At 46.5% G+C, this 27,583-nt stretch overlaps 1 protein-coding gene across 1 annotated transcript in view; it reads right to left on the bottom strand.

The window, feature by feature from the left end:
* The window catches only part of GLB1 (galactosidase beta 1), a 67,732-nt gene that overhangs the window by 20,811 nt on the left and 19,338 nt on the right, over nt 1-27,583 (bottom strand). The window contains exons 3-12 of the mRNA XM_079795304.1: nt 27,152-27,302; nt 26,299-26,359; nt 24,561-24,655; nt 19,866-20,046; nt 16,459-16,517; nt 15,339-15,460; nt 15,213-15,253; nt 9,498-9,610; nt 4,534-4,608; nt 2,114-2,203 (exon numbers count right to left, since the gene is read on the bottom strand). Of these exons, the coding sequence (XP_079651430.1) occupies nt 2,114-2,203; nt 4,534-4,608; nt 9,498-9,610; nt 15,213-15,253; nt 15,339-15,460; nt 16,459-16,517; nt 19,866-20,046; nt 24,561-24,655; nt 26,299-26,359; nt 27,152-27,302 (988 nt within the window). The remainder of the gene's footprint in view (nt 1-2,113; nt 2,204-4,533; nt 4,609-9,497; nt 9,611-15,212; nt 15,254-15,338; nt 15,461-16,458; nt 16,518-19,865; nt 20,047-24,560; nt 24,656-26,298; nt 26,360-27,151; nt 27,303-27,583) is intronic.

Below are 27,583 nucleotides of genomic sequence, written 5' to 3'. Positions count from 1 at the left end.
TGATTGGAGGAGCTGAAAACAGTGTTAACCATGTTCCTGTGTTGCAGGGAAGGCCTGAACTCAAGAAACGCCGCTGGTGTCGCCACTGAACCTTGAAGAACGCCTTCCTCGGACCCCAAGTCTCCATCTGTCTCTTGTAAGTCTTAACAACTCAGAGGCTGGGAAACCTTGGGGAGGCTTCCTAGAGGGGAGCAGAAGCTGTGATGCTCCCCACGAAGGTGGAGCTGGGGCCTCTGAGGCTGGGGGTGGGGGTGTACCAGGGCGGCACCCCACTCCCCGCAGCTGTGGCCTCCATGGGTTTCGCTGGAAATAAACATGTGTGGGCTTGGCTCAGGGCACCCCACCCAATCCGGGAGCGCTGCCTTGGTCCAAGATCAAAAAGCAGAGGGGCCTGAGAAAGAACACAGCGTGAGTGTCTACGCGTTAACCTGGCGCTCACGTCCCAGGCGCCGGCTGCTCTAGCGTCCGTCTTCTCCCAGGTGCTCCACGCCCTGCCAGGTGGAGAAGGCATGTTCTGATGTATAGATGGAGACATGACCACTCAGCCAGTGTGTGCTCAAATGAGAGAAAGAACTCTATCCAATGGGAATGACAAACCAGGGGGTGGGGGACCTTCATCATTCACTTTACTTATCACACACCAGAGTTGCTGGCACAAAACGTTCTTGTAAAATTTCACAAGTGTAAAAATGGTCACCTGTAAAACATTCTTGTAAAACTTGTGAAACGTCACAAGTGCAGGAAGAGTCATTGGAGGCAAAAAACACACTAGGCTAAAATCAGATTTGCTATGATTCTATCATCTGATCGTTCAGACGCCTTCCAGAAGGCAATCGATACAGAAAATCAGAAGGGCAGACCCCATTCAAAAAATGGGGCTGAGATCCTAACTGAGTGGTCAAACTTAGCAATGGTAACAAAGGGACACGCTGACCTCATGGGCAGCCTGAGCACACATCACCTTTGTTGTGTTTGTGCCAAAAATGTTTTGCTGAATCAAATCAGTGAAAGGCAGTCTACCAAGCAACTGGGCTGAGCTCTTCAGAAAAGTTCATGTGATGAGAGAGAGAAAAGAAAGACGTAGGAACTGTTCCAGATAGGACTAAAGAGGCACTGTCACTCAATGTAATGCACGATCATGGGTTGGAAACTGGACTGGAAAAAGATAAGCTATAGAGGACATTATTGGAATAGCCAGCGAAACCTGACTATGGAAGGCCTATTAGATAACTGGATTGCATTGATGTCCAATTTCTTAAGTGTGATCATTATGTTGTGGTCCTGTAGGATAATATCCTTTTTCTTAAGAGATACATGCTGTAATGTCTATGGGTGAAGTGTCATGATGGTGACAACTAACACAAATGGTAAAAAAAAAAAAAAATAAACAAAAGAAAACAACCAAACCAGCAGTTGATGACCTACACACACAGAAAGATAAAGCAAGCGAAGCAAATGTTACCACTTGGTGAGTCTAGGTGGAAGCTATATGGGTGCTGGTTGTACTATTCTTGCAACTCTTCTAGATTTGAAATTTTCCAAAACAGAAAGTTGAAAAAGCTCTTAAAGATGGGGCAGCACCTAGAGATTAAACACACATACAGACAGACAGACACACACACACACAGACACACACACACACAGACACACACACACACAGTGCCTGCTTTCTGTTCTCTTCAAAAGCCAGAAAAAGAATCTCAAAAGAACCTAATCTAGTAAGAACACCGTCCTTACACTTCGCTAACTAAGGACAAATGACTGAGTTGTCGTTTCTGAGTATAAAATAGCGGTTTCCCCACTGGAACCTAGTAACAAAGATGAACTAGATGAGAAGTGCACTCAATGAATAGCTTGTACAGAATCATGCTGAAGCAGGTTGAGCTACAACGTATTTGAGTGAGAAGGAGAAACGGGGGAAGCGTAGGACAGCTCAGCCTAATGCGCAACATCACAGCTACAGAGAGCCCGGGACGCTGCTGCTCGATTCCGTGGGTCTGATTTAGCCGCTAACTATTTTGGTCCCTGTGCTCAGAAGAGACACTGCAGGGCAGGGCAGAACACACATTTTCCCAAGTAGAAGAAAGGCGAAGCATTACCTTTGAAGGCCTACCTGTTTCACCTGGATAAATGTCAAGGGATAAAGGCTTTTGACAGGCCCCTTGGGACACAGACTGTTCAGCGCTTCCTCCACCGTCTTTAACTGAAAAGAAACAAAAGCGGCGTTCACTCACTGCCACCCCTCCCTGGTCATCGGAATGAAGAATATCATTTGCAAATGATCCAAGATACCAGTGGGTATGGCCAAACCCCTAAATAAACCTAAATGGTTCAAATTCCACTCGGTCCTGTTCCCCAGTCACCTTGAATCATCTCTCGCAGTTCCCTAACTTTTGATGAACAGTAACTGATGGGCATCTTAAAAAAGTGTTTCAAACATACCTGCTTGCAAGGACAAACCTCCTGTATAGAAACGGCCCTTAAAATAAACGAAAGCCTAGGCTCGAGGCTGCCTCCTCTGAGGCCTCCCCCAGCACTCCGAGGGAAGTAACCCCGAGGGCGCCCTCGGAATTTGCCTATGGCACACCTTCTGTGTCATTTGCCAGTTGTATCCCTTTACAGACTGACACCACCCCAATGCCCAGCGCACAGGAGGCACTCAACAAACACACACATTCAATCCAAACGATGGTGTATTCTTGCAACGCAGGATGCTCATTCTGGTGCGAGAACAACAACGGGAACAGCTACCCAACAATGGGTGCCTAGCAAAACTCCAGGGGCGGCAGGACTGGACCCACACACCTCACTGAACCCTCACAACTACCCAGCGAGGCAGGCCTTCTTGTTAGGGACTCAGAGAAGCTCACCTGAGCAATGGCAAAGCCAGGATTTGCAGCGGGGTTTGGCTCCAAACCCAGGACTTTGCATGGCACGGCACCGGTTGGGAATGGTATAAGCCCTTCCCATGGTTACCTTGCGGATGTGCAGCACCGAGGAGACATATCTTACCAGGTAAATACAGTTCTATCCATTCAGCCACGCACAAGGATGTTTTCCCACTTGGACAACTCAACTCACGGTAAAAGGTTTGAGCCCACATAACGATATTCCGCATACATTTAACTCAGTGAGATGCCGGTTTGCTCTCTTCAGTGTTAACAAGGAAAAGTCATTTCTGCTCACACAATTTTCTTTCACAGAATGTGCTGTGGGTACCGAGCTAGATTTTTTTTAACAACGTTGTAGGAAACAGTTGCAGTTATTTTCTGTTGTATAAAAAAAAAAAAAAAATCCTCATGGCTCTAGACCCCACAAATGAACTTTTCCTCAAGTAGCAACGGCCATGAAGGAGAAGATGCTCCCTTTACAAGTGTGATTCTCGTTTGATTAATCTAACGCAGTGGTCGGCAAACTCATTAGCCAACAGAGCCAAATATCAACAGTACAACGACTGACATTTCTTTTGAGAGCCAAATTTTTTAAACTTAAACTTCTTCTAACACCACTTCTTCAAAATAGACTTGCCCAGGCCGTGGTATTTTGTGAAAGAGCCACACTCAAGAGGCCAAAGAGCCGCATGTGGCTCGGGAGCCGCAGTTTGCTGACCATGGATCTAACGAAAGATGCCTATCAGGCAGAGAGACCAGCCACGTCCTCTGTAGAATGTAACACACGCATCTGACACTAGGTGGAAAAAGTTACAAGAACTCAACCCACCATAGTATCAAAGGGCTTCATGAATGGAAAAAATCATACAATCATGTTTGGCATTTGGCTTAAAGATAAAAATGTATGATGCTATTTTAGAATATCAAGATTCTTAAGAACTGTGCAGTTGTTCATGTTTTTGTGTGTGTTTTTTTCTTGCTTGCTTGTGAGTTATCATATGTAGGAGTTAGGGATTGTAAAAGGGGAAAACCTCAAGACAGAGATGGTCAAAACAAACTGACTTTGGCTTACGTCAATCCTGACTGTTAAACGTAACCTCTCTTCCTTTTCTCTTTTCCTGGAATAAAAGGTCCCTAACTCTTATTTATGATTGATTTCTGGCTTTCCCCCCTGATGTCTCATTTACCATATAAACTACAGACCACAAAAATTAGGACGTGATTTTGAGATGGGAGTGTATAATTAGGGCAAAGCCCTACCAAAATGTCTGTGGCTTTTGAGAACCCCCTAAAATAATAGTGAATTATAAAAAAGAATCTCACCAGCCATAACAACAAGGTGTCATGTCATTCCACAGAGGCTCCCGAGACTGCTTTGGGCAACCGATAATGGAACCAAAATCACGTGTATGATCTAGAACACCTCTCTACTCCAGCTCATACCCATTTGCTCACCCAGTCAACACGCATCCACATCCTCTCGCCTCCATGTCCCTGCTTTCTCAGAAACACCATCTTCCACATCAGTCTCACAGAAAACAAATTCACAGAAAAATAACGAACCGACTCCCCAGCCTAACACTTTCACTGACTTCTAAATTCCATTTCCTCACTTTCAGTGTTTCTGTCATTTTTTTCTTACCTTTTTCAGAGCAACTTTTCCATAAGCAAACTTTGGTGTGGATGGAGGGATAGGGCCTTCTGGTACTTTTTCAAACTGTAAACCAGAGTGGAAAAAAAGAAAAAGACAGAAAAGAAAAGGAGCTGTTAAGCCCTCAGAAACACATTTAATTCATTTTTAAATTAAAAACTTAATTCATTGAATTCATTTTTCCAAAGGAGGGTCAGAGACGGAAACCACAGTGCCAGCGATGTTTTGGAAAGGCCAAGGAACAAGACTTCCTTCCAAGACAGGATCTGGGTAAGGTTTTACTTCGAAGTGTGTGTCTGTGTGTGTCTGTGTTTTCAGCTCCAGGAATCATTCAAGTAATGATAGAACAAAGACCTCAAAACAGAGAGCAACAACAAGCAGAGAGAACGAGGGGGGCAGCAGAAAACGAGTTGGGGAAGAAAAGGAAAAAGGTACAGCATCTGAAGGGAGGGAACCTAGATAGAGTAGGACAAATATTATTTGTAGATTAAATCGTATTGGTAGATTAACATGTTGTATCCATGTTAAAACTGCCATGGTTACATAAAAGCATATTCCAACCTATTCTAATGAAATACACACTGAAGTGTTGAGGGATAAAGGGTCATGATAGACGCGATCCTTCAATGGTTTGGAAAACACAAGAGGGGGCCGGGGGTAAATGATGAAGCAAATAGAGTGAAATGTTGACATGGGTGAATCTGGGTAAGAAATACACAAGTGTTCTCAGTACAATTTTTATTCTTGAAACTTTTAGGTAAGTTTTAAAATGTTTATGAAGTTATTTTTAAATTAGAAAAAAAAAAACCCAAAAATAAAAATAGCCAAACCCTATTAAATATGTGTGCATGCACACATATCAGCATCAGGAAATATGAGTGTAAACCCTAGGTCTTAGCAAGGTCTAGGTACATCTGGCATCTCCAAGTCGATTGCATTATGATCTTTCAGGATCCTTACATTTCTTTCCTTCTTGCTTGCTTTCTTCTTGTTTACCTTTTTAAATAGTAATTTTTTAAAAAGAAGAGGATAAAAGACTCGTTAAGGAAAAGCAATAGTCTCCTGACTCACCACCACTTTTTTTTAAAAATATATTTTATTGATTTTTTACAGAGAGGAAGGGAGAGGGATAGAGAGCTAGAAACATCGATGAGAGAGAAACATCGACCAGCTGCCTCCTGCACACCCCCTACTGGGGATGTGCCCGCAACCAAGGTACATGCCCTTGACCGGAATCGAACCTGGGACCTTCCAGTCCGCAGACCGACGCTCTATCCACTGAGCCAAACCGGTTTCGGCCACACTTTTTAAGAGAAGGCTATTCACATCCTTCCCTGAGCTCTCCTCCCTACTCCTGCCTCCAAACCATCAGCTATACTTTCACATTGTCAAGGTTAAAACAGTCTGTGCTGTGGCCATAGGTCCTCCCTTGATCTGTATATTGACTCTAAATTCAAAATCAATCATTCTTTTATGACTCAGTCATAAAAAAGAATGAAAATTTTGCCATCTGCAACAACATGAATGGACCCAGAGGGTTCACCCTCGAGGTCAAAGTGTTAAAACCATGTCTGGTTGAATTTACCCACACCAAAGAGAGTACATTACAAAATGCAAATGTCATGAGCTTTGTCATGTCTTCAAGAGTCATATGCAAAGGGCCCCTGGAACTTCCATCACTGAGACAGGCTTGTTCAGCCTGGTGGGAAATTATCATCCCTGGGAGTCCAGGTGAGGGAAAGATATTGTCCAACACCACCCAACTAACTCTAGAAATGGATTAGAGAAGAGATACATTCCACTCTGTAAGTCTCTGGTAAAGGTAAGAGGCAGGGAGAGCTAGATATGGGGGTACTTATAATCCCATTGTTTCTCTCGATGCAAGCCAAATATTTTGAATATCATTTAACAAACCAGCTAACTGACCCATCTACAAAATCTCAGAAGAAAGAGCCCACTTTTAAAGTAGTTTATTTCTCTCTTCCAAAGTTAAATATCCAAGAGGAAAGAGGGAAGAGACGACTAGAGGTTAAGTTATAATTTATGATAAACTATTGAATTACATTCATTTCTGAAGTCTTTATGTCCTTTATGGGTTCACCTTGCTGTGGCCCCTGGTTATATGGTTGGGATCCCCGGGTTTGTCTTTTGCTTGGCCCACCACCCTTCTTGCTCAACTCTCCATGTCCAATCTCAGCCTTCTCTGGACTTGAGCCTCCACTTCCATTGCTGACCCCTGAATCTGAGCCTGTCCTAACCACTTCTTTCTGGAGGTTCTGGAGAGACACTTCCACCTGGATGTCACCAGGGGCATCTTGAGCTGAACAAGCCCAGGACTGAATTTGCTTCCCCCTCCCCATCCCCAGCCTGTGCTTTCTCTGCAATCCTCTATCTTAGTTACTGACCCCAGTACCCACTCAGTTAACCAATGAAGGTTATAACCTGGACAAATCAACAACTCCTTATTCTTTCACATCTGCATTAAGCCAGTTGCCAAACCCTACTTAATTTAATTCCTAAATATATGTATTTTTTTAATCCTTACCTGAGGATTGTTTTTATTGAGTTTTAGAGAAAGAGAGAGAAAGGAAGGAAGGAAGGAAGGAAGGAAGGAAGGAAGGAAGGAAGGAAGGAAGGAAGGAAGGAAGGAAGGAAAGAAGGGAGGGAGGGAGGGAGAGAGAGAGAGAGAGAGAGAGAGAGAGAGAGAGAGAGAGAGAGAGAGAGGAAGGAAGGAAGGAAGGAAGGAAAGAAGGAAGGAAGGAAGGAAGGAAGGAAGGAAGGAAGGAAGGAAGGAAGGAAGGAAGGAAGGAAGGAAGGGAAAAAGAAAGCAAGCCATCCCTGGCTGGTTTGGCTCAGTAGATAAGAGTGTTGGCCTGTAAACTGAAGGGTCCCAGATTCGATTCCGGCCAAGGGCACATGCCCAGGTTGCGGACTCGATCCTCAGTAGGGGGTGTACAGGAGGTAGCAAATCAATGATTCTCTCTTATCACTGATGTTTCTATTTCTCTCTCCCTCTCCCTTCCTCTCTGAAATCAATAAAAATACATTTTAAAAAATAGTTGAAAGAAAGAAAGAAAAAGAAAGAGAGAAACATCAGTTGATTGCTTCCCAAATACACTCCAACAAGGGACCGAACCTGCAACCTGGGCATGTGCCCTTAACTGGGAATCGAACTGGTGTCCTTTTATTGCATGGGACAATAATCAACCTCCCAAGCCACACTAGCCAGGGCAAGCCTTTTGTGTTCTTTTTCCTTCCCTGAGGTTTTGAATTGCCTTTCTTTTTTTCTTGTCTGCATTTAAATTAATACCTCTTTAGGTGGGGCAAATGTAGGTTTACAGTTTTTACAGGTTTTTTTATATGAAAAAAATACAATAATTAGTAACTAATAATACAAGAATAAACTGTTTCACACAACTGTAAACCTACTTTTGCTCCATCCTGTATATGATATCATACAGGACTACTTGCTCCAAACAAATGCAAATATGTTAGAAAACAACAAACTAGTCAATTGTGTAGTGTTTAATAATTGAAAAACCCACTTCTGAACATTTCAAGGGTCAAAGAGAAATCAAAATAAGCATGTTTAGAAGAAAACTATAAGAAGTATATTACATCTTAAGATTTATGCGATGGAGCTATAGAAGTACTTGAAGGAAATGTATAATCTTGACTATTTATAGTAGGAAAGAAGAAAGGCTGGATTTAAAAAGCTAAGCTTCAAATAAAGGAAGGGAATAATAAAGATAGGAACAGACAGCCCGAAAGGGAACAGACCTACAAGAGAGAGCTTGGGAGTCATCGTTACAAATTCTGCAGTGATCGAGCCCATCATAAAAACACACGAGGAACATTTTAACCAGACACTTGAAAGTTTAGATGACATAGACAAATTTTTAACCAGACACTTGAAAGTTTAGATGACATAGACAAATTCTTAGCTAAGTATAGAACACATTTTTCTATATGTTTAACGTATTACATAATTTCATATAGATTTTACTATGTAGGCTTAAATGGAGACAGCATACTTAAACAAACAAACAAACAAACAAAAACAGAGAAAGAAAGAAAGAAAGAAAGAAAGAAAGAAAGAAAGAAAGAAAAAAAAGAAAGAAAGAAAGAAAGAGAAAGAAAGAAAGAAAGAAAGCCAGCCCTGACATACCATTTATAGGCAGAAAACCTGTGTTTTTTTAACTTCAAAACTCAGGTGACTGAGCAGAAAAACTGCGGGTTGTTGTTTTTTTTTTTAAACCCACAGTAGAGACAGGAAACCCCACCTGGGTGCTTTAGATGCCTCAAAAGGTCACAGCGTTAGCAGGACTAAGCAGTTCAGGTGCCAGGCCAGAAGAAATAGCACCCACTGTCCCAGATAGAACAAGGAGGGGTTGCTGACAGCTCACATTTGCACCTTGCTTCCACTGCCCACGGATTTTTCTCTATGACACATTTTGGCTATTTATTTGGACGTACATGTTCTTACCTTTAGTGTAAATAATAGTAATGGCTACCACTTAGTGGACCACATGAGCCTTCCATAGGTTCTTTTCCATCCTGACACCACACCCAGGTGCTGATGGTCCAGTTCTACAAATGAATAGACGAGTGGAGCAACTTGTCTGCAGGCTCACTCTCCGTCAGGTTGGGGCCAAGACTCAAGGCCCCGTCTATCTGATGCGTCCCTGCATCCATCCTTCGAAACCCAGAGGCTCTAGGAAGTTGTCTACAGCAGCGGTCGCCAACCGGTGGTCCACGGACCACTGGGGGTCCGTGAGGTCTCAGAGGTCTCTTTCCTTGGCGACCGCTGGTTTAAGGAAACCTTTGGAGCAGCGGTTGCCAACCCATGGTCCGTGAGGTCCCAAAGGTTGGCGACCGCTGGTCTACAGAGCACAGTGAGCCCAAGGCAGGCTCTGCCCTAGACCAGCCCACCGCAGTCCGGACAGAGCACCCACCTTCCGGATAACATCTCGCACCGCGAAATACTTCTCGGTGAGGTCCCCTGCCTCACTCAGGGGGGCGTCATAGTCGTAGCTGGTGGGCTGTGGTTGGAAGGGCATGTTGGCTCCTAGAATGCAAAAAGGTGCCACTGGTTACTCCTGGAGGCCCTGGGCTGGGACACATTCTTTGGGATTCATGAGCTCAGCATTATGGAGGGAGAAAATAAAGGACATGTTTGAACCAATTGCTTTCTCTTTTTTAAAAAAAAATGTTTTTAATTGATTTTTAGAGAGAGAGGAGAGGAGAGACAGAGAGAGAAACACCAATTGGTTGCCTCCTGCATGCACCCCGATTGGGGATCGAACCAGCAACTCTTTGGTCCACAGGGCGATGCTCAACCAACTGAGCCACACAGAGGTGGCCTTCTGAATGCAAGGTTTAGAGAAATCAGTTTCTTGCTACAAGAGACCGTGGCCAAGCACCGTGGAGTCTGCAGAGCGCTTTCCCCATCTGCTCTCAGCACAGCTCACCGTTGTGACCCCAGCAGATCTCAGTGCCACGGGACAAGCAGAGAATCTGAATCGCTCTACACAACTTGCTCAGCACAACCAGTCATGGCAGGGCTTATGGCATGACCTGCATCTCTGACTGCTAACCTTGCGGTCTTTTGCATAACCTCGAACTGTGTGGCCGAGAAAAGGTCAGTGGTGAAGACACAGGTGACTTGGCCAAGGACCAGCAGAAAACAACGGAAGGTTATCAGACCAAACAAAGTGGGAGATGACTGCACACAGATGATGGACCCATAGAGACTCTAACGTGACCTTGAGGCCTCTGCGAAGACTAGAGAGGATGCCTGGTGTGCCTCTCCCATTGCCCTTCAGGACTAAGGCACTCACTTGTTCCCCAGCTGCTGGGAGTGTTGGCTGCTGGCGGCTCTCAGATGGGGCCCTCTCTGGTCATGGGCCCCTGCTGGGCTGCCCTGCTCACAGTTACAACCCTCCCAGGATAGCCCATATCTGACAATTGACCAATGTGGAGATATAAACTTGGTCCCTTTACCTCCAAGAGCCATCCCAGCTCCAGCCAGAGCTCCCTCTAGAATCAGCTAAACCACTTGTGAAACCACATCACAGCCTAGTGCCGCCCTCAGCTCGGTCCTGCCACCTTGTCACACATGTTAGTCACCGGTAGGAGACTGTGTGCAGCTTTGGCCGTGGCCATATGCCAGGACTTAGAAAAGTCACCCAAGCCCGAAAGTCACATGGAGAGCTTGTTAAAACAGACCCCGCCTGGGATTCTGACTCAGCAGGCCTGCGGTGGGACCCGACTCGGCATTTCTATCAGGCTCCCAGGTGACAGGGACCCTGCTGTCCGAGGACCAGCCCGGCTCTGCGCCTCCCCTTCCTCTTCTACACTAGAGAGCCATTTGCAATGTCAGTGTGTGAGAAAAATGTTATTTTTAAACACATCCAACCTAAGTGTTAAGTAAATGAGGCCCCAAATCCAAGAGTTCACCTATGATTTAGTAACAAATCCTTCGAATGGTCCCACAGCTCACCAACGATGGATCCGCCCTGGGTGATCCTCCGGGCGGTGGAGTTGACACACGAGCCAGGCCAAACTAGTTCTCATTAGTTCTCTGCACAGAATCTGCGTTTGGAAACACCTAAACCAACTGAATCAGTCCCCTCATATTACTTTCCCTCATTTCTTTCTTTTTTTCTTTTTTTCTTTTTTTTAAAATATATTTTATTGATTTTTTACAGAGAGGAAGGGAGAGGAATAGAGTTAGAAACATCGATGGGAGAGAAACATCGATCAGCTGCCTCCTGCACACCCCCCACTGGGGATGTGCCCGCAACCAAGGCACATGCCCTTGACCGGAATCGAACCCGGGACCCTTGAGTCCGCAGGCTGACGCTCTATCCACTGAGCCAAACCGGTTTTGGCCCCTCATTTCTTTCTTTTTAAAATATGTTTTTATTGATTTTAGAGAGAGGAAGAGAGAGAGATAGAAACATTGATGAGACAGAAACATCCATCGGCTGCCTCTGGCACGCCCCCTACTGAGGATGGAGCCATGTCCTGGGCATGTGTCCTGACTGGGAATCAAACCAGCGACCTCTTGGTGCATAAGACGACGCTCAATCCACTGAGCAACACCGCCAGGCACTCCCCTCACTTCTTATTAATCAGAGACAGCTGCCTGCAGCAGGTCTGCCCGCCTCTGGGGAAACAGATGATAAAACACATCCTTTGCCGTGAGAAGCAATGAGAAAGAAAACCACATCCCTTTTTGCAAGGAGCTCACCTTCTCCTTTGTGGTCCCTTCTCTAGTTCTCAAGTGGCAGTGGTTGTGCGCTCGCTGCAGAGGAGACAATGCGTGCACCTGAGACGTAGGTGTGGCCTCAGTGCCCCGGAGGGGCCTCCCCACCCTTCTCGGGGCGGGAGAGGAGCTCTCTGGGTTGGACAAGTGTGCCCTCCCAGGCTGGGAAGCTGTCTGGTGGGTTCAAGGATGGACTGGCAAAGGAGGTCTTTGTTCCGTTCCTACCAGCAGAACATTTCTCCGGACGTCTTCAGACCAGCCATGTGTCATAGAGAAACTGCTAACTCGAGCCTCTTCTCCACGTCAGGGAGTGCGAGTGAGGAAGGCAAAGAAACGGCTCTCCACGTGGTGTGAGACAGATAGGACAGCCTGGAGCCCGCAGGAGCCCCTCAGACAGACGGGGACACACACGGGCACAGAGTGTGGTGCACACACTTGCACATGTATGTGCACCTGTGTTGGGTAGGATGAACAGTGAGCTCATGGCGTTCTTCTCTCATAGCTCTCCTCTGGGAAGCTGGCCTGAAGGACAGCGGCTAAGAAGCAGAATGGCTCTCCCGCATGTCCCCTAAGAGACCAGGCCACACGGCAGGTCAGAGGCCTGGCGTTCACGGTAGGGCAGGGGCTTCAGACTGCAAGGGGTTATCCCAAGGGCACTGACCAGCTTTCCGAGACCTGACTTTGAGTCCAGGCTCCACCCCCTGCAAGCTGAGGGGGGAGACCTGTGGACTTGTTGTGTCCCCTGCTTTCCGTATCGATAAAGTGGGTCGGTAATGGTAGCCCAGCTTAGACTGCGATGAGGACTAAGTGGGAAAGCAGAGGTGGAAAAGAGGCTCTCGTGAATTATGGCAGGGTAAGGAGCGAGGGAGAGGATTAAAGACAAGTTCTGTTTTTCTCAGTGGTAGTTTTCATAATGTCTAATTTTTAAAACTGTATTTTTTAAGCAGAACAGTAAGATATTTAAAAATATATCATGGCCCTAGCCGGTTTGGCTCAGTGGATAGAGCGTCAGCCTGCGGACTCAAGGGTCCCGGGTTCGATTCCGGTCAAGGGCATGTACCTTGGTTGCGGGCACATCCCCAGTAGGGGGTGTGCAGGAGGCAGCTGATCGATGTTTCTCACTCATCGATGTTTCTGGCTCTCTATCCCTCTCCCTTCCTCTCTGTAAAAAAATCAATAAAATATATATATATATATTTAAAAAAAATATATATATATATATATCATGAATAGTAACGTTCCCAAATATATCCGTCTTCATTCCTGGATCTGCATTCCATGAATGGAAGCGAGGTGGAATTCCTAGCTACTGAATGAAAAAGGATCCCAAAGTCTTACTGTTTCTAATGAGAAGACAGAGATACAGAGAGACGACCTAAAACTTCAACTACCAATCTTGCACATTATTGTCTTTCAACCAGCGACATTCGAGTTTTGCAATACCTCCATTTCTTGGCTCTAACAATAGTAATAACATTGATAATACTTGGAAGCTAAGCCTTCTCTTAGCCCACCCAACCCTTCACAAAGACAGCAGTTCTAAGGGGGAAATTCATTAAGAACAGATAGTATACAATCAGAGATCTTAGGAGATTTAGGTCCAAACTAACCCTTCAAAACTCAACAGTGGAGCATCCTTAATGATTCAGAGAGAATGATTTATACAGATATAAAGAGAGGTGGGGAATGAGGCTTAGAAGCATTGTATGTCTTTGTAAAAATTAATGGCAATGAAGATAATTTTGTCATAATCTTCCTACCAAAAAAAAGACTATATAGAAATGTAAAATGGTTCAGCCACTTTGGAAAACACTATGGCAGTTCCCTCATAGAGTTACAGCCCGGCCAGTGTAGCTCAGTGGTTGAGTGGCAACCCATGAACCAGTAGGTCACAGTTCAATCCCTGGTCAGGGCACATGCCCAGGTTGCAGGCTTGATATCCAATAGGGAGTGTGCAAGAGGCAGATGATCAATGATTCTCTCTCTTCACTGATGTTTCTATCTCTCTTTCCCTCTCCCTTCCTCTGTCTGAAATCAATAAAAAAAAAAAAAAATATATATATATATATATATATATATATATATATATATATATATATATAGAGTTACAATGTGACACAGCAATTCTGCTCCTAGGCACACACACACACACACCCAAATTGAAATGGATTCAAACAAATATTTAAGCATTAATATTCATACATTGTTCAGAATAGCCAAAAAGTAGAAACAACCCAAACACCCATCAGCTGATGAATGAATAAACAACATGTTGTAGTACAGCCATACAATGGAATATTACTCAGCAATAACAAGGAATGAAATACTGATGCATGGATGAACCTTGAAAAGATTATACTAAACTAATAGCCCTGCACTCAAATCCGTGCGCCAGTAGCTCTCTGCAGGGCCTGGCCACTCGGCGTCCACTGCCCAGAGGCTCTCTGCGGCCCAGAGGCCCATCCGTGGCCAGGGTGCCTTGTTGCCGTGGCGATGACACAAGCGTCCCTCCCCCCCCTGCCCCGCACGCTGCTCTGTGCCTGCTGCCCAGAGGCCCTCCATGGCAGGAGTGGAACACTTGCCTCTTTGTCGTGGCAATGAAGCAAGCATTCTGCCAGGCCGCTCACGCTGCCTGCTCTCAGCGGCCGCCCCCCCCCACCCCCGGGACTGGGTGACTCTGGCGGGGCTGAGAGGACTGGGCGCTGCCATCTTGTGGCTATGGGCGCCGCCATCTTTGTGATGGAGTGATAGTTAATTTGCATATTACCCTTTTATTAGATAGGATAACATAAACTGAACACAAAAGACTATATATTGTATGGTTCTACTTATATGAAATGTCCAGAATAGACAAATCTAGAGAGAGAGAGAGTAAACTAGTGGTTGTCAGGTGCTGAGAGGAGGGAGTGTGGAGAATTTCTTGGGTATGGGGTTTCTTTGTGAACTGATAAAAGTGTACTGGAATTAGGTGGCAGAAATGGCTGCACAACTTTGTGATATACTAAATACCACTGAATTCTACATTTTAAAATCATGCATTTTATGGTATGTGAATTATATTTCCCCAAAACAAAATGTAAAAAAAAAAAAAAAAAAAGACCACGGCAGAACATATATGCCCATGTGAGCTATAGCCAGGGACTGTGACCGAGGCCTGCCTAGCCAGCCTGCTTTAAAACAATAAGGTTCCTAAATGCATAATTTATGACCCTTAACATTTTTTTAAAAAGAAAAATGATTTCTTAAGTTATATAGGCAATTCTTTATATATTAGAAAATATAGACGACAAACACAAATAGAAAATAAAAATTGTCTGTAGGCACCTCCTCTCCCCCAAAATCAAGCACCAGAAAACATTTTAGCAGAAGCTTCTACAAACAGATGTTATATTGCTCTTACCATTCCAATAGCCAAAATTGGTCCCACCTATAAACATGTACCTACAAGGAAACAGAACAGACAGTACTTCACTGTCAGCTGACAGCAGTGGGGGGACGCCCTCAACCTCCAGAAATGAACACTCACAGGTTCACATTCGCCCCTCGGGCAAGTATATCCTGGAGGGATGATGCTACCACTTCAGTCTTGACTGTTGAGTGAGGTTGGCCCCAATGGTCTAACCAGCCAGTATAGAATTCAGAATTGATCTAAAAAGAGAAAGGGAGGTGGAGGTTAGGCTAGAGTCATGACCAGCAAATGCTGGGGCTATTGCCCTGTAACTGTTGCTCCAGGTTCCCCACCGAGGGACTGGTAGAAAGGGGAGTCGACATGCGCTACTTAACCCAGAGCTGGGGGACCAGTGAAGACAGCATTGCCCAAACTCAAAACTCAGGCACTGACGAAATGGTATGTCTGGAAAGTTATATACCTGCATCAAAATTTTATTAACCCATCCCCAGTTTAAATACAGTAGGGAAGTTTATTGGGCAAAAGAATCAGATGGCAAAATATTGTTAGAATCAGCTCCAAATGGACCCTTTGGTTTTCAGCTCTCAGGTTGACTTAAAGTGAGGTCAACTCGTCCAAGCATTCTGCAAAGCAGGCCCCACGCCCTCATGGCTCTCCTGGGCATGACCCTGCCAAGCCCTTGGTCTAGAGAAGGAGAAAGAAATCTGGACATGTTCTGGGGCCTCCTCATCTCAGGAAGCAGCTCCACCCAAACTCTGTGAGTGCAGCTTCTGCCCTGCTCGTTGAGCAGAGGCCAGTTTCAGAAAAGGCTGTTTGTACCAAGGTCTGAACACCGGTGGCCAACACAGACCTAAACTCGGATCCTGGCTCTGCCACTCTCCAGCTGTACAACCCTGGGCAAGTCACATGTTCTGTGAGCCTCACTGAAAAGGGAGGCAATGATACTACCTAGGAGAGTGCCATGAGGACAAGTGAGGTGAAGTAGGCAAGAACACGGAGCCCAGCGCATGGCAAGACATTTGCGTTAGTCCCCATTCTATTCCGCCCCAGGGCAGGGCCTCAGGTCAAGCAGGAGCATTGCTGCTGCTGTCACTCATGTGTCCAGAGGGCTATGTCCCCACAATCCCAGAGCCAGAAAAACCATGGGTCTGCTCCCCCCATCTACTGCACGTAATCTCTCAACAACCGTAATGAGGTTGGTACAAGCAGTCTCTCCACATTCACCCCCAATTCTTACCAAGGGTCCTTTGGGTTCATACTTCCTCTGGATTAGGAAAGCTTTTGTGATGTTGGCACCTGAACATGACCAGAGGGAGAAGAAAGGTCAGTCATGGGAATGACAAGAAGTCAGATAAAGAGCCCTTGAAGGATTTGAACCTGAGGTTCCAGAGCTTCTCAACACTCCCATGGGTCTGGAAGACCTGCAAGCTAGCTTTAGGCTGCACTCAGACCAATGGATGTCTGGGGACCACAAAAGTTGCTTCCTCTCTGAACGGGTGCCCATGGCCTTTCCTGACTACACTGCCTGGGGAGCTCAAGTCACAGGCTTGACTTCTCCACCTGTCTTTCCCCACAGCCTGGGCATGTCTTACAGGATTCTCTCTTCACAGAAACACCTGGTTGACCCAGGTGCTCCCCACAGGATAGGCCTGCTCTAAAGATAGCAGTACTTCCTCTACAGCAATGGTTGCCAACCAGTGGCCCACAGACCACTGGTGGTCCGTGAGGTCCGAAAGGTTGGCGACTGCTGCTCTATAGTGCCATACACAATAATAGTGACACAAATATTTACCAATTAATTAACAAATGAATGTGGTCTAATTGTGTCTATCCCCAAATAATGGAACATCCTCTGAATTTTACTTTGTACATCACCAGCCACTTGCTTCTCCTTCTTTCTTTCTAAATATTCCGTAGGATGCCTATGTCTTGTCCTCCCATGTCTTCGCTTCTCCCTTCCTCCTCTAAAAGGAGAAAGAATTTCTCCACAGAGAGGTCATGGTTGCCTTGGATAGTGTCTCTCCAACCAGAGCAGAGGACACCCTGGTCCCAAACGTATGGCCCAGTGCCCACAGCAGGTGTCCCAGAGTGGAAGTGACACCAGCCAAGACCTCCACATGACCCCTTGCTCTCGAATGGGTCTTGGATTCTCCGTAAGGCCACGTTTCTGAAGAGAATGTGCTGATCAAGAAAGATCCCTTGCTTATGGCTGTAAATTTCTCACTATGAAGCAACAGGTGGCATTCAGATCTTTTGTTTCTCTTCTCATGAGCCTCCTCCCATGATCTGACCCTCAGCCAATGCCCCACTTCCACACAAACGAATGAAGTTGCCATGAGCCCACCTGCCCCAGGTACACTGGCCTTGCAGTGGTCTGTCCTTCAACCCACAGTAGCAATCGTGCTGTCATCCCACCTGCAAAGAACGCTTACAACACACTCGTGATAATCTTCCATTTGTCCCTCCCAACAGAAGCCTGTGCTTTTTCATCACTGTGATGGAGGTGTGCCAGAGAAGGAGGAAGCCAGCATGCCACTTCCTGTGCAGCTCTTTGCAGATGAGTTATCACCAAATGCTCTGAGCAGTGTAGCCGTTTCTAGAAACATGCAATTCACTTAAAGCCTGTTCTTCTTCTGTTTGGGTAATGTAGAAGAATCTCTTTAAAAACGCAATTACGCCTGACCAGTGTTGCTCAGTGGATAGAGAGTCAGCCTGTGCACCGAAGGGTCTCAGGTTTGATAACTGATTAAGGTCTCGTGTCTGGGTTGCAGGTTTGATCCCCAGCACTGGTTATGGTGCATGTGGGAGGCAACCAATTGATGTGACTCTCTCACATCAGTGTTTCTCTCTCCCCCTCCTCCCTTCCACTCTCTCTAAAAATTAATGGAAAAAATATCCTCTGGTGAGGAATAATAAAAAAAATTTTTTTAATACAATGAAATCCTTCTTTGGTGAAGGCAAGTATTGGACAGGCAACATGCATGGAGTGTCTTATTCCTTGGACAGAAGAACAGTGAGGTCTTTATGCTACTTGAAGAACTGGTCTTTTTTTGGGGGGGTGGGGGGTGGTTAATAACTTTTTATTTTGAAATAACTGCAAACTTAGAGTAAGGTTGTAAGAATAGTACAAAAACTGATATTCCCTTCACCCAGATTCTCTAATTGTTAACATTTTACCACATTATTTTATCAATTTATTTCTCCATGTAAAAATATACATATTTTGCCCTGGTGTGGCTCAGTTGGCTGATTGTTGTCCCATGCACTGAGAGGTCACCGGTTTGATTCCCAGTCAGGGCACATGCCCAGTAGGTGTGCAGAAGATAACTGATCAATGTTTCTCTTTCTCTCTTGATTTCTCTCTCTCTCTCTCTCTCTCTCTCTCTCTCTCTCTCTCTCTCTTTCTCTCTCTCTCTCTCCCTTCCTCTCTCCTAAAAAAAAATCAATTAAAAATATTAAAAATAAATGATTCATATTTTTAAAATTTATTTGAGAATAAATTGCAGGCATGATGGCCCTTTACCCCTAAATACTTCACTGTGCTTTTCCTAAGAGCAAGGGCATTCTTTAAATAAACACAATACAAATATTAAAAACCAGGAAATTAACGTGGATACAATACTATAATCTAATTTATGTATAATCTAACCACATTCAAAGATTTCAACGGTCATAATAATGTTCTTCATAGCAAAAAATAAAGAGAAGAAAAAAATTCAGTCCGGGATCCTTTATATCATGTCCCTTACAAAAGCTGCTCTCAACCTAAATGAAGATTCTTTCGTTACAGCCAGAAGTATATTATATCCAGACGCATCCTCGCCACGCTGCCCCTGAACTTTCATTTGTGGGACCTTACAAGGCACTCATGAGTCAGGTAAGACCAGTTTTGTAGCATCCACCAAACCACCTCCGGCCCATGACTGCTCATGGGGTTATGAGCTATGCAGAGGTAATGAAAGTTACTTTCCGCACTCCAGGGCTGACAGGCCAACATACCCAGCCGGTGGCTGACCTCAGAGTTCACTGTGGCCACAACAGAGCCCAGAGCATCCAGTCACGACTGGGGGGGCCACAGAGAGCAGAGAAGAGCAGTGTGTCCCAGTTGGAACCTGAACAGCAACTGCCTCAGGGTAGAGCTTCTCCCAGATGAACAGCTGCTGGGCCAGCCAGCACCTGAGAGGACAGCCCTCCAGGTTCCAGGCCAGGCCTGCCAGCGCTGAAAACGGAGGTCCTGTCCTAAAGACCAAATCAACTGAAAGAAAATAATGTTAGCGCCCAGCCAGTGTGGTTGAGCACTGAACGATGAACCAGGTCATGGTTCGATTCCTGGTCAGGGGACATGCCCGGGTTGCGGGCTCGATCCCCAGTAGGGGGCGTGCAGGAGGTAGCTGATCAATGAATCTCTCTCATCACCGATGTTTCTATCTCCCTCTCCCTTCCTCTCTCTGAAATCAATAAAAATATATTTTAAAAAAAAGAAATAAAATAATCTTAACAACTCGATAAAGGGAAATGTGAGGAATCTCGTGCAATAGGCCCCTGCCGCTTAGCACAACAGCTGCCCAGAGCGATCAGCTGAGTCAAAAGCCCAAGCCTGCGTGCATGGCCTCAGCTGGGTTTTCTGTTGCTACAAACACCAACCTGGTCCGAAGTCCACGGTGGCGTACAGCCCCTGCAGTGCCCCACACTGCATAAGCTTCTCCATTTCGCCGTCGGTGGTGAACAGAACCACGTCATTACCCAGGTGGTAGCGGAAACGCTTCTGCAGGAAACGCAGGTAGTCATAGTCACAGGAAAAGTAGCTGCCATATTCATTTTCAACCTGCAAATTAAAAAAGAGGAGGATGGGGAAAAAGTCAGAGATCCCATTGAAGTCATTCTAACACCAAAAATATCCCCTACACTCAGTCCTCAAAATTCATTATTTATTTATTTATTTATAATATATTTTATTATTTTTACAGAGAGGAAGGGAGAGGGATAGAGATTTAGAAACATTGATGAGAGAGAAACATCAATTAGCCGCCTCCTGCACACCCCCTACTGGGGATATGCCCGCAACCAAGGTACATGCCCTTGACCGGAATCGAACCTGGGACCCTTTAGTTTGCAGGCTGATGCTCTATCCACTGAGCCAAGCCAGTTAGGGCGAAAATTCATTTTTTTAAAATATATTTTTCTTGATTTCAGAGAGGGAGAGGGAGAGAGAGAAACATCAATGATGAGAATCATTGATCAGCTGCCTCCTGCACGCCCCCTACTGGGGATAAGGATCGAGCCTGCATCCCAGGCATGTGTCCTCCTGGTTCATAGGTCAATGTTCAACCACTAAGCCACGCTGGTCGGGCTCAAAAATTCATTTTCCAAAAAGCAACTCAGCATAAAAATGTACCCCGCCCAGGAATAAGAAAAAGAAAACAGAAATCACAGTGCTAGTTTTTTGGATTGTAGTGATGTTCTATACTGTTGTAGATAATCCTAATAATAAAAGGAATGAGCCTAACCAGTGGTTAAGGACAACAGGGGGGTGGGGGCATGCGTGGGGAGTGGTGTGGGATAGGAATGGGGGGATGAGGACAAATATGTGATACCTTAATCAATAAAGAAATTTAAACAAAAAGAAATAAAATAAAAATAAAATAAATAAAACTAAAAGGCTAATATGCAAATCGACCGAACGGCAAAACGACAGGTCGCTATGATGCACACTGACCATGAGGGGGCAGATGCTCAATGCAGGAGCTGCCCCCTGGTGGTCAGTGTGCTCCCAGGGGAGTGCTGCTCAGCCAGAAGCCCTGAACTGGGCTCACAGCTGGCAAGCACAGCAGTGGTGGCAGGAGCACTAGGGATGTCCGACTGATAGCTTAGGCCCGTGGTCGGCAAACTGCAGCTCGCGAGCCACATGCGGCTCTTTGGCCCCTTGAGTGTGGCTCTTCCACAAAATACCACGGCCTGGGCGAGTCTATTTTGAAGAAGTGACGTTAGAAGAAGTTTAAGTTTTAAAAATTTGGCTCTCAAAAGAAATTTCAATCGTTGTACTGTTGATATTTGGCTCTGTTGACTAATGAGTTTGCCAACCACTGGCTTAGGCCCATTCCCGGCCTAAGCCATCAGTCAGACATCCCCCGAGGGCTCCCAGACTGTGAGAGGATGCAGGCTGGACTGAGAAACACCCCCCAGAGTGCACGAATTTCATGCACCGGGCCTCTAGTTGTAGATAATACTTAACTCTGCTATTGTAGTGCGTAAGCAGTCATAGACACTCTATGAATGAATAGGCGTGGCTGTGTTCCAATGGATTTTTATTTACAAAAACAAGAGGCAGGCCAGTTGGCTCACGGGCCGCCATCTGCAGGTCCTAGTTCTAGAGTAACTATGTCATCCTGTACGCTCCTTAGTGAAGCAACAAGGCACCTCGGACCTTTAAAGTGGTTGATCTTCCACAGCAACAAGTAAGAACAGGGCTATTACCTCATGATGACTACTCCATACACTGGATGAAGCAAAGTTGTAGGTGGAAGGTCCTACCCCTAATTATTGTCACCTGGGATATTAATAGGTGTTTGTGGCTTTCCTTATTTTAGGTGTGGTCTTGGTATGAATTGAGATAAACATCCACATGAGTCCAGTTCAGATGGTGCTGGTTTAGAGAATATTTGCACCTGTGGCTGAATCATAAGGATGAGTCAAGGTCCAGGCTGGGCTTCCTGCAGCTGTCAGACAATGGTGTTGAGGGCCCTAACCACCTGCGGGCAGGGATCTGAGCCTTCTGGTAGGAATCGTATTTTGTCCCGCCTGCAGACACAGCTCCTTGGTGGCCTCTTCAGGCTCTCGGGGCACTCAGAGGAAGCGCCAGTTTTGCGAACTGAGTGAACTCATCCCTACGGCCCTTGGCCTGAATTAAGACAGAGATAGAAATCAGCTTTCATAGAAGCTTCCAGTGAAACACTGGCTACTGAAGCTAGCCCCTTCCTTCCTTCCTTCCTTCCTTCCTTCCTTCCTTCCTTCTTTCCTTCCTTCCTTCCTTCCTTCCTTTTTTGCTGCAGAAAGCTTTATTGTTTCCATTCGGTCCATTGCATGGAAGAGGGTTTCAGGGTGGTTCAAAGACTGGCTAGTAGGGCGTGACTCAGTGGTTGAGCATCGATCTATGAACCAGGAGGTCATGGTTCAATTCGAGGTTAGGGCAGATGCCCGTGTTGCAGGCTTGATCCCCAGTGCAGGGTTTGCAGGAGGCAGCCAATCAATGATTCTCTCTCATCATTGATATTTCTATCGCTCTCTCCCACTCCCTTCCTCTCTGATAGCAATAAGATATATTTTTTTAAAAGAAAAACAAAAACGAATGGCTAGTATTTCAGGGAGAGGCAAAAGTCAGACACCAGGGGAATGCAGAGGGGCCCCTCAAAGGCCTCTGGGCTCCAAAGGCTCCTAGTCGTGATTGAGGGTGAGTCTCTTGAGATCCTCGCCCAGCCCAGCGTGGGGGTCCAGCGTGGGGGCCCAGCGTGGGGGCCGGCCAGCCTGCAGAGGTGAGTCAGGTGTAGCCCATCTTCTTGATGAGTTTCACCCGGAAGTGATTCTGTAGGAAGTCCCAGAGATGAGGGCCTTCGCAGGCAGAACCCAGGGCCTGCAGCTCCACAAGGGCCTGGTTCAGTTCCTCTCCAGGCCAGGGCGGCTTCCATGGCATCCTAGTTTTGCGCACTCATCCTGGGAAGCTTTCAACGCATCCTGGAAGAGAATGCGGCCACCGCGCTGGTTTTGCGTCTTTAGGAGACACTGGGAGCCCTCGCGCTTCTTCTCCAACTCCCGAAAGAAGTGGCCCACGCCCTGGAGGGCCACATCCTAGCGGTGGAACTAGAGGCCCAGAGAGAGGTAGGTGCGGAGGCCCGCAGATGCAGGTTGGCCAGGCGTTGACCGCAGCCTCCACCTCAGTGGAGTAATTCTGACGAATCTGTGAGCTCGTGGTTGTTCGGCAATAAGGAGTTAAGGTAGGAAAACAACCGGGGTGTTGGCTGGTCTCGGAGGTGGTTCTGAAGGTGGTGACTGGATAAGATGCTGGAGAGTGGTCGGAGGCTAGAAGATGGGGTGTCCCTGGGTCTGGGGCGTCCAAACACTGTTGAAGCAAGAGACAGATCCAGGACCACCGAGGGCACTGTCGCCAGCTTCTTTCTTATCGAGCCCAGCCGCCTCCATTCGATTCCAGAACCACTGGGTAGGCGTGCGGTGTGTCTACACCAGTGATGGGCAACCTTTTGAGCTTGGTGTGTCAAACTTCGCCAAAAAACTGAGCATAACTCGGGTAGTGTGTCACTTTGAGGAAAAAACATTATTTCGCAAATGTTTCATCCTCAGGAGCAGCAAATGTTTCATCCTCGGCATGCGGCCGCCTCAGCGGCTGAGTGTCATCAGAAATGGCTACGCGTGTCAGTGCTGACACGCGTGTCATAGGTTCGCCATCACTGGTCTACACGCTGGATGTGACCTCCTGGCGGCCAGGCAGAGGTATGGGGGGTGGGAGAGACCAGAGATACACCTGAGCAGGGACGAAGGTCGATAAACTTCCTCAAATGCTTCACGAACGGAGGCGCTAGCTGGGTGGCATTGGCCAGGTCACTTAATCTCTTTGGAAGTCTTCATTTAAAAGAGACAGTGGGTCGAAACCGGTTTGGCTCAATGGATGGAGCGTCGGCCTGCGGACTGAAGGGTCACAGGTTCGATTCCGGTCAAGGGCATGTACATTGGTTGCGGGCACATCCCCGGTAGGGGGAGTGCAGGAGGCAGCTGGTCGATGTTTCTAGCTCTCTATCCCTCTCCCTTCCTCTCTGTAAAAAATCAATAAAAATATTTAAAAAAAAAAGAAAAGAGACAGTGGACCTAGCCAGTTTGGCTCAGCGGATAGAGCGTGGGCCTGCAGACTGAAGGGTCCCGGATTCGATTTCGGTCAAGGGCACATGCCCAAGTTGTGGACTCAATCACCAGTAGGGAGCATGCAGGAGGCAGCCAATCAATGATTCTCTCTCATCATCGATGTTTCTATCTCTCTCTCCCTCTCCCTTCCTCTCTGAAATCAATAAAAAATATTTAAAAAAATAAAAGAGACAGTGGCTGGAATAATTGAATGTCATTGGCAGGGCATCCAGGACAGAGTCTGGTATATAGCAGGCATTCAAAAAAGGTAATACCTCCCCCCCCAAATGCAATTTAAATCAAAGCACCATCTGTGGCATTGCCTCTCAGAGAAACAGACTTATGCAGCTCAGGCCTGCACCCCTCCTATAAATACTGTGACTGGATGGAAGCCTTCGCGCCCCGCCAGCCCATGCTCATCTCCATGGTTACCTGCACCGTTATAATCGGCCCTCCATTCTGATAGAGGAGAGGCTTCATCTTGGGCAGAAGGACTCCCAACCACGTGTCCACAGCTGCCAGGTAGTCTGGAACGCAAGACAGGTTTAACACCATCACGCACCTTTTAGCACAAATAGACACAACCCGGCCTTATTACTCTGGGGCTGCCAGCAGAGATCACAATATGCTGGATTCAACAACTACCTTCTGAAACGGGGCAGCTACATGTCCCAAGAGTCAGATAAAAGTTGTCTTGCAAGGAGCCGTCTCCTCAGCTGAGCTCCCTGTGGACAAGGGGCAGTATGCCTGGTATCGGCCCCTGCAGCTAGGACAGAAAGCCTGGAGCATCCTGCCAGTGTGTGTGACGCGACAGAGCCCTGGCTGGTGTTTCTCAGTGGTTAGAGCGTTGATCTGCAGACCGGAGGGTCAAGGGCATGTACCTGGGTTGCAGGTTTGATCCCTGGCCCCGGCTGGGGTGCTTGCAGGAGGCTACCAATCGACGTGTCTTTCTCACATCGATAGTTCTCTCTTTACTCTCTCTCTCTGTCTCTGTCTCTGTCTCACTCCCTCTCACCCTCTCCCCTCTCCCCTCTCCCATTCTCTCTAAAAATCAATGGAAAAAGTATCTTCTGGTGAGGATTAACAACAACAACAAACAACAAAAAAGAAATGTTTCCTAACTGGTTTGGCTCATTGGATAGAGCGTTGGCCTGTGGACTCTAGGGTCTCAGGTTCGATTCCACTCAAGGGCATGTACCTTGGTTGCGGGCACATACCCAGTAGGGAGTGTGCAGGAGGCAGCTGATCGATGTTTCTCTCTCTCATCGATGTTTCTAACTCTCTATCCCTCTCCCTTCCTCTCTGTAAAAAAATCAATAAAATATATTAAAAAAAAGAAAGAAAAGAGTGACTGAAGGGTGTGTCCTCCTCTCTGTCACAGTAGGTTTTTTTCCTTTGTACAATTAAGCTCCAATAAATTATATATTTACATTGTCTGATGGGGATAATATAAAGTGGCCGGCCATGTTGCCGGATTAAGTGAGATAATACATATGCAAACACTAATCATATACTAAGGGTGCAAAATGGGAGGGGAATACACTCAGAAGGAAATGTGCCCAGAGCACCACGCACCGGCCTTTTCCACAGTAACCTTAACCCATGTTAGCTGCTTTTATGACCACCTTCATCACCACCACCACCACCACCACCAAGAGAAACTGAAGTCGTCAGGAGATAGAAATGCAGTGAGTCAGGGCTTACAGCTAAAATCATATCTAGTGGTTTAAAAAGTCAAGAACGAAGACCTTTCATTTACATCTGCAAATGGAGATAAAGGAATAGAGAGCATCTTAGCTACCGAGCAATCCAGTGACACCTTTCCAGATACTGCGCCTGCCATGGGGATCAGCTAGATGCTATCCCCAGCCCAGCAATAGTCTAAGAATGTAGGAGGAGAAAGCATTCAAGTCAGGCGGTCAACCGCAAACAGGGCCCATTGCCAATTCAAAGAGTTATCAGTTTGTCAGCAAGATCTGGTCAAGTTCAAGAAAGCCTATTTCCTACACATGCAACGTCTGGCGTTCTGCAGTGGATAACGATAAACACTTTCACTAAACTTTCAGAAGTGTCTGCACAGAAGTCCCCCCAGCCTTCAAAATACCTGATTCTCACGATATACGTTGTCTACGCATTCATCAATTCTCTCAAGGCATCGGTCACAACTTACCTGGATCAGACGAACGAAGAACAATATTTTCCTTCTCTAAGAGCCACGCAGGTAATCCTCCCTAGGGGGTGGGAAAGAAAAAAAGAAGCCAATGTAAGGTCCATTTCATGAAAGGCACTCGGGGGAGACAGAAATGACTGCTAGCAGTGAGGGAAGAAAGGTTCCATGGAGAAGGGGTATTTTGAGTTGGGCTTTCTAATCCGGAAACTTTCAGGGAAATTAGGAATTGTAACATGGTAAAAATAAGGTCACTCTTTTTAAAAAATATATTTTTATTGATTTCAGAGAGGAAGAGAGAGGGAGAGAGACAGAAACATCAATGATGAGAGAGAATCATGATCGGCTGCCTCCTGCACGCCCCCCACTGGGGATCAAGCCTGCCACCCAGGCATGTGCCCTTGACCGGAATCAAACCTGGGACCCCTCAGTCCGCAGGCTGACGCTCTATCCACTGAGCCAAACCGGCCAGGGCTAAGGTCACTCTTGACGAATACGAATGGTCTGAGAATCAAAGCCTTCGCTATAGGTTAATTCCACTTAACTTCACAGCTAGCCTGTGAGGTTGACAGAGCCCCCACCATTACCTGCTTTTTTTTTTTTCAGATGAGGCAACTGAGCTGTGTGAGTGACCAGCAAGAGGAGGACCCACACCTCTGGCCCTTACCTGTTCCTCTCTGCTTAGGCATCTCCCAAGGGAAAAGACACCTGTGTGGCTACTGTCACAGGCTCCATGCTATCTGGAACTAGAGGCTTATTTTAAACTGCTTGAACTCCCTTCCCCTTGGGTCCCTGCCTGCCAGCCCACCTGGGTCACACCCAGCAGGCGGGCCGGGCCCAGCCCAGCCACACTCACCATCTCCCACTCGGCACAGATGTAGGGTCCAGGCCTCAGGATAACCAGCAGCCCCAGCTCGTGCGCCAGCTGAATAAAATGCTCCACGTCATGCTCCCCGGAAAACTGGTACTGTCCTGGCTGGGGCTCGTGGAAGTTCCAGGGCACGTAGCTGCCAAGACACACACAGCCCCTCCCTGGAAACAGCTCAGAAATCCAGGTGTCCTACGTGAATTTCTGCAGAGCTGTCAGCTTGCAGGATGCACAGACCTCTCCCTTAGGCAGCCTCTCGGGAAACAGGCCTTGTTTCGAGTTTTCACAGCGGCTACCCAAGCGAATCAAACATGGGGGGAAGGGGGAGCACACTTTCAAGTTTATGACCCACAAAGAATGCCCATTCCTGTTGACTGCCTGACTTTAAGAAAGACACAGAATTATATGAACACGAATTAT

This window comes from Cnephaeus nilssonii (genome assembly GCF_951640355.1).
Source record: "Cnephaeus nilssonii genome assembly, chromosome: 17".
Classification (NCBI taxonomy): domain Eukaryota; kingdom Metazoa; phylum Chordata; class Mammalia; order Chiroptera; family Vespertilionidae; genus Cnephaeus; species Cnephaeus nilssonii.
This window is presented reverse-complemented; position numbering and strand designations above follow the sequence as displayed.